The sequence below is a fragment of the Dreissena polymorpha genome, chromosome 6, assembly GCF_020536995.1.
Source record: "Dreissena polymorpha isolate Duluth1 chromosome 6, UMN_Dpol_1.0, whole genome shotgun sequence".
Lineage (NCBI taxonomy): Eukaryota > Metazoa > Mollusca > Bivalvia > Myida > Dreissenidae > Dreissena > Dreissena polymorpha.
This window is the reverse complement of record NC_068360.1, coordinates 23,708,697-23,722,703: the sequence shown is the minus strand read 5'-3', so window position 1 is coordinate 23,722,703 and position 14,007 is coordinate 23,708,697. Positions and strand designations below refer to the sequence as shown.

The window sequence follows — 14,007 nt, the reverse complement described above, 5'->3', positions numbered from 1 at the left end:
GTTCTTCCTTTTACTTCAGATTCAAATATAAACAATGACGTATATAAACAACAACAAAAATGGCGTGACGTCAGGGACGTAATACACTTAAGCGCGGCGCGGCAAATAACGTTACGTTACATTCACAACATTCTGGGGGCCGCGAAAAGTTACAATTTTTAACAATCAGAGGAGAATATGTATCATTACTTATGAAATCCTGAATCATTCGTGACAATCGTAAGATTGCAGAAATACTAATTTGATCACGAGTATGCACGTTAATTTGAAATGAATATCAAATGTTTATCACTCAGTCTCTTAACAACAATTTAATAAGTGTCTCTCGTATTTCAATTACATGTACACTCAACTGTCTATTTCGGTATTTCAATCACAATTGCGCGTTTAACCTTTAATACTTAAATGTTCTCTATTCAACATCACTGGCTGTTTCTAATGGATAGAGTTTCACTATTGGTCTATTTGTTATTCCACGTTTCGTCTTTATCTTCGCGGCACGGACTGAACCATCATTTCCGGTCATCAGCTCCAGGACTACAGCAAGTTTCCAACGGATACGTGGTCCCTCATCGTATATCTGCACGACATCTCCGACCCGAATGCGTTTCTCGTTAGAGCCCGTTGTTGTGTGGAACTCTCTTAAGGCAGTTAAGTACTCCGACTTCCAACGTCTCCAGAACTGTTCGATGATGTCTGACTGCTGCTTCGCCCGATTGGTTAGTGTCGTCTGGTCACTTTGAATTTGCGTCATTTCATCGTCGGGTAAATGTGTGTGATGCGGAAGTGACGTCATCTTGCGGCCATAAAGAAGATGTGACGGCGTTAACGGCTCCAAGTCGTCGATGCTTGATGATACATGCGTTAGCGGTCTATCTTTGATAACAGCTTCAATCTCTGTCACTATCGTCTGCAACGTTTCCATGCAAACGTATCGTCTTCCGAGGATCTTCTTTAGAGACGTCTTAGTGAGTCCAATGAGACGTTCCCAAAAACCACCGTACCATGGTGCACGTTTGGGAATAAATCGCCACTCTGTTCCCTTTCTGCTGAGCTCCTCTTGTACGACTTGGGAGTTGAATAGCTTCTTAAGGTGATTAGCAGCAGCAATATAAGTCGTAGCATTGTCTGATATCATCACCATGGGCAACGACTTCCGGCTGGCAAATCTCCGGAACGCTTGAAGGAACGAGTCGGTTGATAGGTCTTGTACAACTTCCAAATGGACGGCTCTTGTTGATGCGCATGTAAAAAGGCAGATGTAGCATTTCGTTTCACTTCCGGTAGCGTTCTTTACAAATAATGCGCCAGTGAAATCTACACCTGTGACGCTGAAGGGTGGGGCTTTGCTTACTCTGACTTTGGGGAGGGGAGGTGGGTCTGGTGCTGCATAGGGTCTTCCGGTTACTCTGGTACACTGTATACATGTCCTTAGTAACGATCTTACACACTGGCGGATGGATGGTATCCAGTACTTCTGTCTGATCTGTGTAATGGTGCTGTTAACTCCGGAATGAAGTTGGTTCTTGTGGACATCGAACACAATCAATTTGGTCAGGACATGTTTCTTTGGTAAGAGGTAGGGAAATTTGACATCATACTCCAAGGGGGCGTTATGAATTCTACCACCACAACGAAGTAATCCTTGCTGGTCCAGGTACAATCTAAGTTGCTTAACAAGCGGTAAACGGGTACTGTTTGATTGAAGATTTTCTACTTCATCTTGAAAGTTGGTTGTTTGACACGATCTCAGCCATTTAACTTCTGCCTCTTTTAGTTCTGTTGCTGACAAGCTGTTGGTTAGTCTTTCATCTCTTGGTCTTCTGCAGTTGCGGATGAATCTGTGTACATAAGCGGTGACGCGAAGTAATTTCAGGTAAGTACTGTACTTCTCTATGTTGATGGCTCTATGAACGCCCGTGATCTCCGTGCAATTTAACGTTACCACATTTGTCGCCTGCTGAGAACTCGTGTCTTCACTTTCGGATGTCTTCTGCAGAATTGACTGGTCATATTTCCAAGTAGGCCATTCTTCTGAGTGAGGTAACCATGTCGGACCGGCGTTCCATAACTGGTTGTCAAGGTAGGTATCTGCTGATACACCACGTGTCAGTAAATCTGCTGGGTTTTCATGGGTGGGGCAATACCTCCATGGTGAATGATCTGTTAGCTGGTGGATTTCGTCTACTCGGTTTTGGACAAAGCGTTTCAATGATTTGGATGTAGTTAGCCAGTGGAGTACAATCTGGCTGTCTGACCAAAATGTCACTTTCTGTGGGGGTATGGACTTTTGTAGGTGGGATGAAAGTCTTGCTCCAATCAATGCTGCCATCAGTTCAAGCTGGGGTAGGGTTAATGTCTTTAGTGGCGCTACTCTGTTCTTTGCCATTACCAGTCTAGATTGTGATTGGTCGCAAATGTAGGCTGCTGCTCCGTAGGATTTGACGCTTGCATCTACAAATATATGAAGGCTGGTTTCACTGTTCACTGAGGGTAAGAATTGTCGGGAAAAGTTCACACCTGTAGCTCTGTTGAGGGATTTAGCTAGCTGGTTCCAGGTCTCGCATATATGATCGGGTAAAGCGGTATCCCAGTCATATTTGGCTTTCCATAGTTCTTGAAGTAAGATCTTTGCACTGACGGACACGGGGCTAAGTAGACCAAGGGGGTCATAGATCTGGGATGAGTATTTTAGAATGGTTCTCTTCGTAACGACATCTAGGATTGGGATGTTTCTTTCAGCAAATGACATTTCATCCTTGACCGGGTTCCATCTCATTCCAAGTATCTTAACAACTTCGTCCGTATCTAGCACATTCTCTTTTTTTGCACGGGATCTAAGTGTTTCACTGTTGGAGGTCCATGAACGGAGGTTCATACATGCGCTGGACATCAAACGTCGGGACTCTGTGAAGTAGGTTAGTAGATCTGACTCTTTCTCGAAGCTTGAAAGTATATTGTCTACGTATATATCTTTCTCGATGACCTTGGCTGCGGACACGTGCTTGTTTATTTCAAGATGTTTCAAAATGGTCGCACTAAGCATGAATGGCGAGCAGGTGGCACCAAATAACACAGACTTGAAACGGTAAGTTTGTAATGGGCTGTTGGGATTAGAAGTATCGCTTGTCCATAGAAATCTGGTAGCGTCTCGGTCTCCTTCATTTAATCCGACATGAAGGAAGGCTTTCTCAATGTCTGTTGTGATGGCGTAACCATGGAAACGGAATTTCACTAGTATGGTGGTAAGGTCATTCAACATGGGTGGGGTCGACTCTAAACAATCATTCAAGCATGGGAACTGGGTAGATGTGCGGCAGCTGCAATCATATACTATCCGAATGGGCGTGGTCGCTGAATCCTTTTTCACTGGGTGGTGGGGAATGTAGTGGAGTTGTCCTGTGGGTGGGGTATCGTTATCAATTCTCTCAATAAAACCACGTCGTTCCTGTTCAGCAATGATTTCGTCATATTTCTGGAGTAGATGGTCACGGCACCAATATCGCGATCGTGTGGGATAATAAAGGTACAAAGCGTTGTGTGTTCAGGTTCTTCCTTTTACTTCAGATTCAAATATAAACAATGACGTATATAAACAACAACAAAAATGGCGTGACGTCAGGGACGTAATACACTTAAGCGCTGCGCGGCAAATAACGTTACGTTACATTCACAACAAGTGTATCAATATTCCCTGTTTTAAAAGAGCACTCGGTACCTACTTTCACAAGAAATCGCCATAAACACCACATGGGGTAATGGATAATCCACTGATAAGAGAATAGCATGGCGTGCGTATTGATTATTCTAGCCACATTACACAGTCATATTAAATGCTTACAAGGATGTATCTGGTAACTTTCCAGTTGTCAAACTGTGAAGTTCATCGTCCAATCGGTTACGCGAATGCTTATGAGGGCGGGGTTAACTATCGACCATTATTTTTGATTGACGTCGGGCATGAAGTAAGAGTTTATCGCAGCTTGATTAGCAAGAAGTTGTACCATTTACGTAATATAAAACCGGTAATTAGTACAGTACAGTACATTAAAGACAGTTTCGGGCATCATCATCACACCTTTTTACTGTAAATAAGTGTTACCTATGACTAATAATTAATACAAGAAATTAATTGATAGTGGTAAACAATTAATTATTATAGCGAGTAAGTTGTGCAAATGACTCCAAGTTACAATTATGTGATAACAATTTAATTCCAGTACATGTATATTTCATCATGTCCATTTATGAACTGATTCACCTCGTTTTTCTGACATTTATTCGACAGGTAATGCGCTTTAACAAATTTTCGTTGAATTAATTACGCACACTTGTAAATGATTCGTCGATAATCGATAGTTAGAAGACTGATGATGGCAACCGGCCGTGATCCTCGTGGACAACGTTAATTTCATGCATAATTCCGTCAAAACATTTATTCGACTCGTAAAGTGTTTAAACAAATTATCGTTGAATTTATAACGCAACGGTTAATATCTGTTGAAATCTCAAATGGGAATAATTAAATTTGTAATCCCAAACCCATTGCCGTAAGTCGATGTTAACGCGTTTTTAATCCAAAACACACTTCCGAATGTAAATGTTACCGCAACGTTAGTTATTTTTGCTTCAAATTAGCAGTGCAAATTTATTTTGTGTCGAATCTTTTTCTCAATTGAAAAGAGCGCAAAAATTATGCAGCATGTACAACGTCGCGTCATTTGCATACAAAAGCGTGCGTGTATTGAGCGTTTTAACAAGCACACAACAGGTCAGGGGATTGACGCATATTCAGAGGCAATATTTCATCAAATCTATAAATAGTCACTTAAAAAATGGCAAGGTTTGTGTTAAAGAAATAATTGAGAGCTTTTATCGTAAATATTTACCAGAAAGTGATTGATAAAAACGGAATAAACGGGATTATCGGGTAATAAATAGAAACTTGAAAAGTAGTAAGTATACAGTAATAGTCGGGTTGAAACGGATGTATTGGGGAATTGTTCGAGTCGGGATTTTACTATCTGTGCGGGAAAGTTTTAAAACAATTAAACAATATAAAACAAGATGTGTTTGTGAAACACAATGTCCCCCTATATGATGTTTGACCTTGTAGGATGACCTTGACCTTGTGAAGGATGACCTTGACCTTGACCTTTCACCACTCAAAATGTGCAGCTCCATGAGATACACATGCATGCCAAATATCAAGTTGCTATCTTCAATATTGCAAAAGTATTAATAAAATAAGCGATTTGGGCCACATATATTTGACCTCTGACCTTGAAGGATGACCTTGACCTTGACCTTTCACCACTCAAAATGTGCAGCTCCATGAGATGCACATGCATGCCAAATATCAAGTTGCTATCTTCAATATTGCAAAAGTATTCATAAAATAAGCGATTTGGGCCACATATATTTGACCTCTGACCTTGAAGGATGACCTTGACCTTGACCTTTCACCACTCAAAATGTGCAGCTCCATGAGATACACATGCATGCCAAATATCAAGTTGCTATCTTCAATATTAAAAAAGTATTCATAAAATGAGTGATTTTGGCCACATATATTTGACCTCTGACCTTGAAGGATGACCTTGACCTTGACCTTTCACCACTCAAAATGTGCAGCTCCATGAGATACACATGCATGCCAAATATGAAGTTGCTATCTTCAATATAGCAAAAGTTATTGCAAAATGTTAAAGTTGGCGCAAACAGACCAACAGACAGACCAACAGACAGACAGACAGGGCAAAAACAATATGTCCCCCACTACTATAGTGGGGGACATAAAAATATATATTTTTAAATGACTGGGGGAATTTTTTGAAGAGTCATAGCTCTCAAATGACGTCTTTTGACGCTGTTTTTCTTTGAGTTATAACGCACCACAGAACGTGAATTGACACGTTAAATTATAAAAAAATCAACGTCGGGAGGGGACACCCCTCCCGAACCACCCCTAGCAGCCCCGGGCCGCCTGACAAAAATCCTGTGGAAAGCACTGAGCCAAATAAGGAAAACTGCCCTGCCTACTGGCGGCCATGTTTTTCAACAGACTGGAAGCACTTTTGAACTCAATCAAGATATCATTAAGACAAACATTTTAACAAAGTTGAATGAAGATTGAACATAAAATGTGACTTATACAGTGTTTACAAGGATTTTCTTTTTTTTGACCTAGTGACCTAATTTTTGACCCGGCACAACCCAGTTTCGAACTCGGCCAAGATTTTATTGGGGCAAAGCTTCTGACCAAGTTTCATGAAGATGGGACAACAAATGTAGCCTCTAAAGTGTTTACGAGAAAATGTTAACGGACGGACGACAGACAAAGACCGGTCAGAAAAGCTCACCTGAGCAATCAGGTGAGCTAAAAATCAAACAATGAAATCACACTTATGAATAGCTCTGTTGTATCCAATTGTTTAAAATCAATGCCCTGAAATTACACTCCCAAATATCAGCTAGTATCATACACATTTAAATCCAAACCCACCTGATGTGCCCCCAGGACAATGCCAACTCCCAGGTCATGGGCCCCCACTATCTCCACCAGGCGCGCATACTGGGTGTTTGTGAGACCCACACCGTCTGAAGTGTACATGCATGTATAAGCAAAAAAGCACTTGTAACTTGCCCAATAATATACATACCACTTCGTAGAAAACCATGAAATGCCATATTTTCACTTATTAACAAATCAAATGTATGCATGCTTTAACATCAAAATAAGTCTTTAAGGCTTTTTCATGGAACAAAAATGAATTTTTATTTATGGTTTCACTGATTTGAAGAACTTGTGAAAGAAAGTAAAAAAATTACTCTCCAAAAGCAAAAAAACCCAAATTTATTCAGGTCATTGACATCCAACATTTAACAATTTCAAAAGCCATTACATGCCAAACAATTAGCAAACCCAAAAATAAAGATTAAGTAAGTTTTTGCCATAAGGCCATTCTGTTTTTTCCTTCACTGCTATAAAATGGTATCACAAATGCAGTGAATAATTTTCAAGTTCAATTAGAGGCAAACACAATAATGCTTTATGAAAATCGATACATAACAGTCTAGCCTGTGTAGTCTGCACATACTTATCAGGGACATCTTTCTGCCTAGACTAAATTTCTGAATTTCTTTCAACAAAACATACCATAAAAGCAGAAAGAATCATCCCTGATTAGCCTGTGCAGAATGCAGAAACTAATCTGGAACGACACTTTACTCACAGCTTGCCTCGAATAATGCTCAAATTAATGCTAGACTTACGATGTTCATTGGGCACCTGCAGACCGAAAGGCTAGACTTACGATGTTCATTGGGCACCTGCAGACCGAAAGGCTAGACTTACGATGTTCATTGGGCACCTGCAGACCGAAAGGCTAGACTTACGATGTTCATTGGGCACCTGCAGACCGAAAGGCTAGACTTACGATGTTCATTGGGCACCTGCAGACCGAAAGGCTAGACTTACGATGTTCATTGGGCACCTGCAGACCGAAAGACTAGACTTACGATGTTCATTGGGCACCTGCAGACCGAAAGGCTAGACTTACGATGTTCATTGGGCACCTGCAGACCGAAAGGCTAGACTTACGATGTTCATTGGGCACCTGCAGACCGAAAGGCTAGACTTACGATGTTCATTGGGCACCTGCAGACCGAAAGCTCCAAGAGCCTTGAGACCTTCCATTGTCTTGGGTTCAACCGTCTCAAGTGCATCATTCTTGTCACTGTTGTTTGTTGTCTAGGAAAAACATACAACATAAACAATATCAATTTGTCTGCAGGTCCATTTTGTGTATCTGAGCCAGTATGTCTTCAAAGACTGCATAAAAACATTGTCGGAATCGACAATTGTTCAAATATGAAATTCTTCTTGATAAAGTCCACAAGGGCTTATCAGAGATGACACTTTTGCTTTAATGGACCTTGTGATTCTAAGCAAGTCTCCTCTTAACGAAGTCAAGTATACATGGAAAGTGTCTTCCCAAATAAGTATGTGCGGGTTGCACTCACTTATCAGGGTTATATTTTATACGCATATGCATTAAGCCAAGACTCAGATGAGTCACCCGCTGCTTATTGAAATAGGGGCTATTATGTCACAAAGCACACATTGAATATTAAAAGTGACTCTGGTCGAAAATTAAGTATGAATGAAGTTTCTATAAAAGTTTCATATTGATAGTATTTATGTCTGCAAGTTATGATACAGACAAGCAAAACTAGATGACCCCACCAACTACCTTTATGTTGCCTAGTCAGGGACTACTTAAATTAAGCAACGCCAGCAAAAAATAACATTGTTTTAACTGGGGAACATTAAATATAAGTCTTTCAAGGTCATGAATTGTCATAAGAATGAATTGATGTAAAAATGAAAACAGAATGAACTTGTCATTGTATTTGTGTATAAAGCAATCTTATTAAAGGGGCCATTTAACGTTTTGGTAAATTGACAAAATTAAAAAAAGTTGTTTCAGATTCGCAAATTTTTGTTTTTTGTTATGATATTTTTGAGGAAACAGTAATACTGACCATTTAACATGCTCTAAAATATCTCTTATAAGCATCTTTTGACGATCTGAAAACCTGAAAATTATAAAGCGTCGTGCGACGTGAAACGATTGAATAATTTGGAAAGTTCTGTTGTTCAGTGATATTTTTACAAATGTTCTCATCTGAGTCCTGGGACTTGATAACTTGCAAATCTATGAGTCCTGGAATTGAAAGAAGAAGTCCAAATATTAAACAATATTATTTTTTGAGAAATTTCAATGCATTTTTGGGACTCCCATAATTCAAAACTTTGCATCCCCAGACGTTTTTGTGAGTCCAGGACGCAGGACTCGCAGGTAAAAAAATCACTGGTTGTTGTAGTTATATTTTGGGAAACTACAAGGATTGCTTATATAGGTAAACAAGAAATGTGTTTGTTGGAAACACTATGTCCCCTTCTGCGCCGCTTTGTATTTTATTTTTTGACCTTTGACCTTGAAGGATGACCTTGACCTTTCACCACTCAAAATGTGCAGCTCCATGAGATACACATGCATGCCAAATATGAAGTTGCTATCTTCAATATTGCAAAAGTTATGGCAAAATGTTAAAGTTGGAGCAAACAAACCAACAGACAGACCAACAGACAGGGCAAAAACAATATGTCCCCCACTATAGTGGTGGGGGACATAAAAATACATCCGCTCTAAGCATGAGCATGGATGGTCAAGTGGTCTGGGTGGGGGACTTTTTACTCCACGACTCCAGGGGTCAGTGGTTCGAGCCCTGTTGAGGTTTACTTTTTTTTTCTTTTTTTAATTGTATTCTTGTTTTTTTACTGGAAATTTTTAGGTCAATTGTTTAGATTTATCAATATAAAGCATTTAATGACATGCTTCAATACATGCCAAAATCTGTTAAACGGCCCCTTTGATGACGTATTTAATGAATTTGAATAGTAAAATATGCTTCACTATCACTAAATGTCATTTAGCTACGGAAAATGTTAATTCTACAACTGTTACCTCAAAGAATTTTGCTGTCTGGTCCACAAACATCTGAAGGGTTTCTTTTTGGTCTGCGTGCATAACTGAAAAAGAAATTGAACATAACATACTGTCGATGTTCATGTTTGTTCACATATATATTTCTAGAATTATAAATAATAAAACAAATTTCTGTCAAGTCAACATTTTCAGAATATTGAAGAGCTAGATGTGCATCAGTCAGAGGTGTGGCTTGACATGCAGCTGTGTCACAGCCTTATTGCATTGCAGCAATATCAGTCCTATGCAAGTACATATAGCTCTTACAAGCTTGAAGTCAGATATGCTTACATAAAAGTTATATAAAACTTGTCAGGGTTTTTCTAAAGCATGTGGAAATCAAGTATTTGGGGATACCTTTTACGTGATGTAACTGATAGGAGAATGAAAATTCTAGCATTAAAATTCATTTTGAGGCATAAATCCCTAAATTAAAGTGAATTTTCTGGGATGATGAAACAATATGAGGCAAAAGCAAAAGAATCAAATAAAAACTCTTCTTGTAATGGGCAAGTACCGACCATGATGTACCTATGTCTGTCTCTCCACTGACACAAACTTGTATCATTCCCCATCCTATATGCACTATCAATTTCTATACATAAGCCATGCTCAGGGAAATCCAGGACTAATACATGTGCATAAAGAATTGTCCCTGATCAGCCTGTGCAGTCCAAATCTGAGACGACACCTTCCGCCCACTTAGACTGGAGTCACATTTAGAAAAAACTTTCATTTTTTAAATCCATAAAAGAGGAAAATGTTATTCCTGATTAGCCTGACAGCACAGGCTAATCTGGTACAACACCTTGTACACATGTATTAGTCTTGATTTTCCCAGAGCAGAGTACAACTCGTTTTATAGATTTATAGAAAACATTGAATGGGTAGGACTTTGTGACTACTGCATCTACTTGTGTATTATTTCTCACAACATTACAACTGCTCAATTACATAGAGTCATCTTGTTATTTAGACTATTTAGTTCAAATAACAATGAAAAAAGCACCACAAAAATTAAAATTAGTTTTGCTTCATTATTTAGTCATTTGTATCTTACAAAAAAGTGAACTCACCATCTGGAAAGGGGAAAACTTGCTCGACTCTGTTCTGCCCGCGGAACAGATTGAGGCCAAAAGACTGAAAAATAAGGTCACTTTATGAAAACAAACCATCAAAAATTAATGCTTACGTCATAAAAGCTCATCATTTCAATATGGCACCTGTAATCGCATTGCAATTAAAATACCAAACAATTCGGGGCTTTTTTTTCCTTCTGTTTGAATGGCCGTTTTTTACAATTTTGGGAAATTCCAAATCAAATTTTCACAATTTCTAGAAGTTCCCAACTCAAATTTTCCCAATTTCAAGAAGTTCGCTTTTTCAAATTTTCATAATTTAGAAAGTTCACGAGTCATTTTTTTCATAATTTTGAACAATTCGCGACTCATTTTTTCACAAAATGGGGGGGCCAAGGCCACTTCACAAAAACAGGTAAAGCCCTGCAATTGTTTAAAAATTGATAACATTTGATCACTTTATCTCTATGAAAAACTTTCTATGCATTGTTTGTTTGATATATAATAGAACTATGGTACATCAATTTGTTAAATTAACTGAAAAAAATGTATCCCAGTTTGTACACAAAAATGTAAACCTTCACTTACATGATAAGGCCAAAAAAAGAAAATGCCATTTGTTACCACTAACATACTAGGAAGATGGTCATGTAGGCAGATTTGCTTAACTTTCTTAACTGTTTAACTATACCCTACTTTCAAAAGAATATGTTATGACAGGCAAAGATCTTCTCTATCTATTTGAATGTCATTTTTCGTTGTTGTATACATGTGTACTTGAAGTTAATGTTGCATTTGTTACAAAAATTCTCGCAAACATAATAGTTGATACAGTTAAATTATTGAATTTAGCTAAAATGATTAAAAACTCACCCTGGAATACAATACACATTTATGTGAAAACATAAAACTTGTTAATGCCTAATTTATCCTTTACCTTTGAATCCTCTTGTACATTCCTGGACTGAATCACGCCAAGAACATCAGGCCTGAAAATGGAATACAAACACATCAGCTGAGCTTATTTGAATTACTTTTTCACTAGAATATATTTCAGCCAATGCCCACATCCAGAGTATGAATCATCATGAGGGCCTAAAGGGCTCACCTGAGACCCAAGCAGCCAAGCCCCAAGAAACTGAACAGTTCCGAGCAGGTAGTATTCAAATGCTTTCACAATAGACTAATATGAGGAAACCTGGCTCAACACCTGGCAGCAATTTTTTAATCACAATCACTTTTAAACTCTCACCAGCTTACCAGTATACATTTATTTTAATATTATGAGCAAGGTGAGTGGGTAACAAAATTATGGTTTCTTATAGCAATTAAAGGAATATTGCCCTGTGTCATGGCAACAAATGTTCAGAGAGTTTTGTTAGAAAGCCACACAGTGGGTGGCCAAGTTTCAATGATTACTCTAGACTTGTTGTTATAAATAGAAATTGCATCATAACGATAGTTGTATTTGACTAAGAAAAAAAATAAAATAGAATTTAGAATCTATTAAGAGACTTATCTTATTAAATAACAAGGGCTGTTTGTAAAACATGCATGCCCCCCATATGGGCTGTCCGTTGTAGTGGCAGCCATTGTGTGAATACGTTTTTTGTCACTGTGACCTTGACCTTTGACCTAGTGATCTGAAAATCAATAGGGGTCATCTGCGAGTCACGATCAATGTACGTATGAAGTGTCATGATCCTAGGCAAAAGCGCTCTTGAGTTATCATCCGAAAATCATTTTATTATTTCGGGTCACCGTGACCTTGACCTTTGACCTTGTAACCTGAAAATCAATAGGGGTCATCTGCGAGTCATGATCAATCTACCTATGAAGTTTCATGATCCTAGGCGTATGCGTTCTTGAGTTATCATCCAAAAACAATTTTACTATTTCAGGTCAACGTGACCTTGACCTTTGACCTAGTGACCTCAAAATCAATAAGGGTCATCTGCGAGTCATGATCAATCTACCCATGAAGTTTCATGATCCTAGGCGTATGCGTTCTTGAGTTATCATCCGGAAACCATTTTACTTTTTAGGGTCACCGTGACCTTGACCTTTGACCTAGTGACCTCAAAATCAATAGGGGTCATCTGCGAGTCATGATCAATCTACCCATGAAGTTTCATGATCCTAGGCGTATGCGTTCTTGAGTTATCATTAAGAAACCATTTTACTATTTCGGGTCACCGTGACCTTGACCTTTGACCTAGTGACCTGAAAATCAATAGGGGTCATCTGCGAGTCATGATCAATCTACCTGTGAAGTTTCATGATCCTAGGTATATGTGTTCTTGAGTTATCATCTGAAAACCATTTTACTATTTCGGGTCACCGTGACCTTGACCTTTGACCTAGTGACCTGAAAATCAATACGAGTTATGATCAATGTACCTATGAAGTTTCATGATTGTAGGCCTAAGCGTTCTTGAGTTATCATCCGGAAACCATTTTACTATTTTGGGTCATCGTGACCTTGACCTTTGACCTAGTGACCTGAAAATCAATAGGGGTCATCTGCGAGTCATGGTCAATCTACCCATGAAGTTTCATGATCCTAGGCCTAAGCGTTCTTGAGTTATCATCCGGAAACCATTTTACTATTTTGGGTCATCGTGACCTTGACCGTTGACCTAGTGACCTGAAAATCAATAGGGGCATCTGCGAGTCATGATCAATGTACCTATGAAGTTTCATGATCCTAGGCCCAAGCGTTTTTGAGTTATTATCTGACAACCACCTGGTGGACGGACCGACAAATCGACCGACATGAGCAAAGCAATATACCCCCTCTTCTTCGAAGGGGGGCATAATAAGTTATATTGTACATGCAAATAGTGCATAAAAATATAATAACGGTACATTATTTCACTTAATAATGTCGTTATAAATTCACATTGTCAAAGAATTTTTGTAACTATAAGTAAATTGTCTACTTTTACTTCCTACAGTCAATTGCTGACTATTACAGGAAGGCCTGTCGAGTCCGTTTCCTGGGAAGAACCAGTACTTGGTGTCTATGAAGGAGATAATTAGAACGCTCCCCGAGTAGAGAGCAAACCCACGAACTCCCGCTCGCTAGGTGGACACCTCATCCACTACACCACCGCAACCTCTGTCTTTTGACAAATCATGGATGATGATTAGTCATTTTGTTTCCAACCCAATCCATCAACGGAAAGTCAGTGAGAATCATATTTCAACAATGTTATTTGTTTTTTAAAACACGGAATCAGCCTGTTGATTTGAGACAAATATTTTAACAAGCTGTCAAAATGCGCGCTTTTAAATATGAGAATATACTCAACATATTTTCCTGACAGTACGGGTCACATAACAAATTGAAAATATGGGGTGTGTACGCTGTA

General features: G+C 38.9%; 1 protein-coding gene across 1 annotated transcript in view; it reads right to left on the bottom strand.

The window, feature by feature from the left end:
- The window catches only part of LOC127834180 (very long-chain specific acyl-CoA dehydrogenase, mitochondrial-like), a 31,197-nt gene that overhangs the window by 14,662 nt on the left and 2,528 nt on the right, over positions 1-14,007 (bottom strand). The window contains exons 2-6 of the mRNA XM_052359822.1: positions 11,571-11,622; positions 10,631-10,694; positions 9,534-9,598; positions 7,645-7,753; positions 6,506-6,600 (exon numbers count right to left, since the gene is read on the bottom strand). Of these exons, the coding sequence (XP_052215782.1) occupies positions 6,506-6,600; positions 7,645-7,753; positions 9,534-9,598; positions 10,631-10,694; positions 11,571-11,622 (385 nt within the window). The remainder of the gene's footprint in view (positions 1-6,505; positions 6,601-7,644; positions 7,754-9,533; positions 9,599-10,630; positions 10,695-11,570; positions 11,623-14,007) is intronic.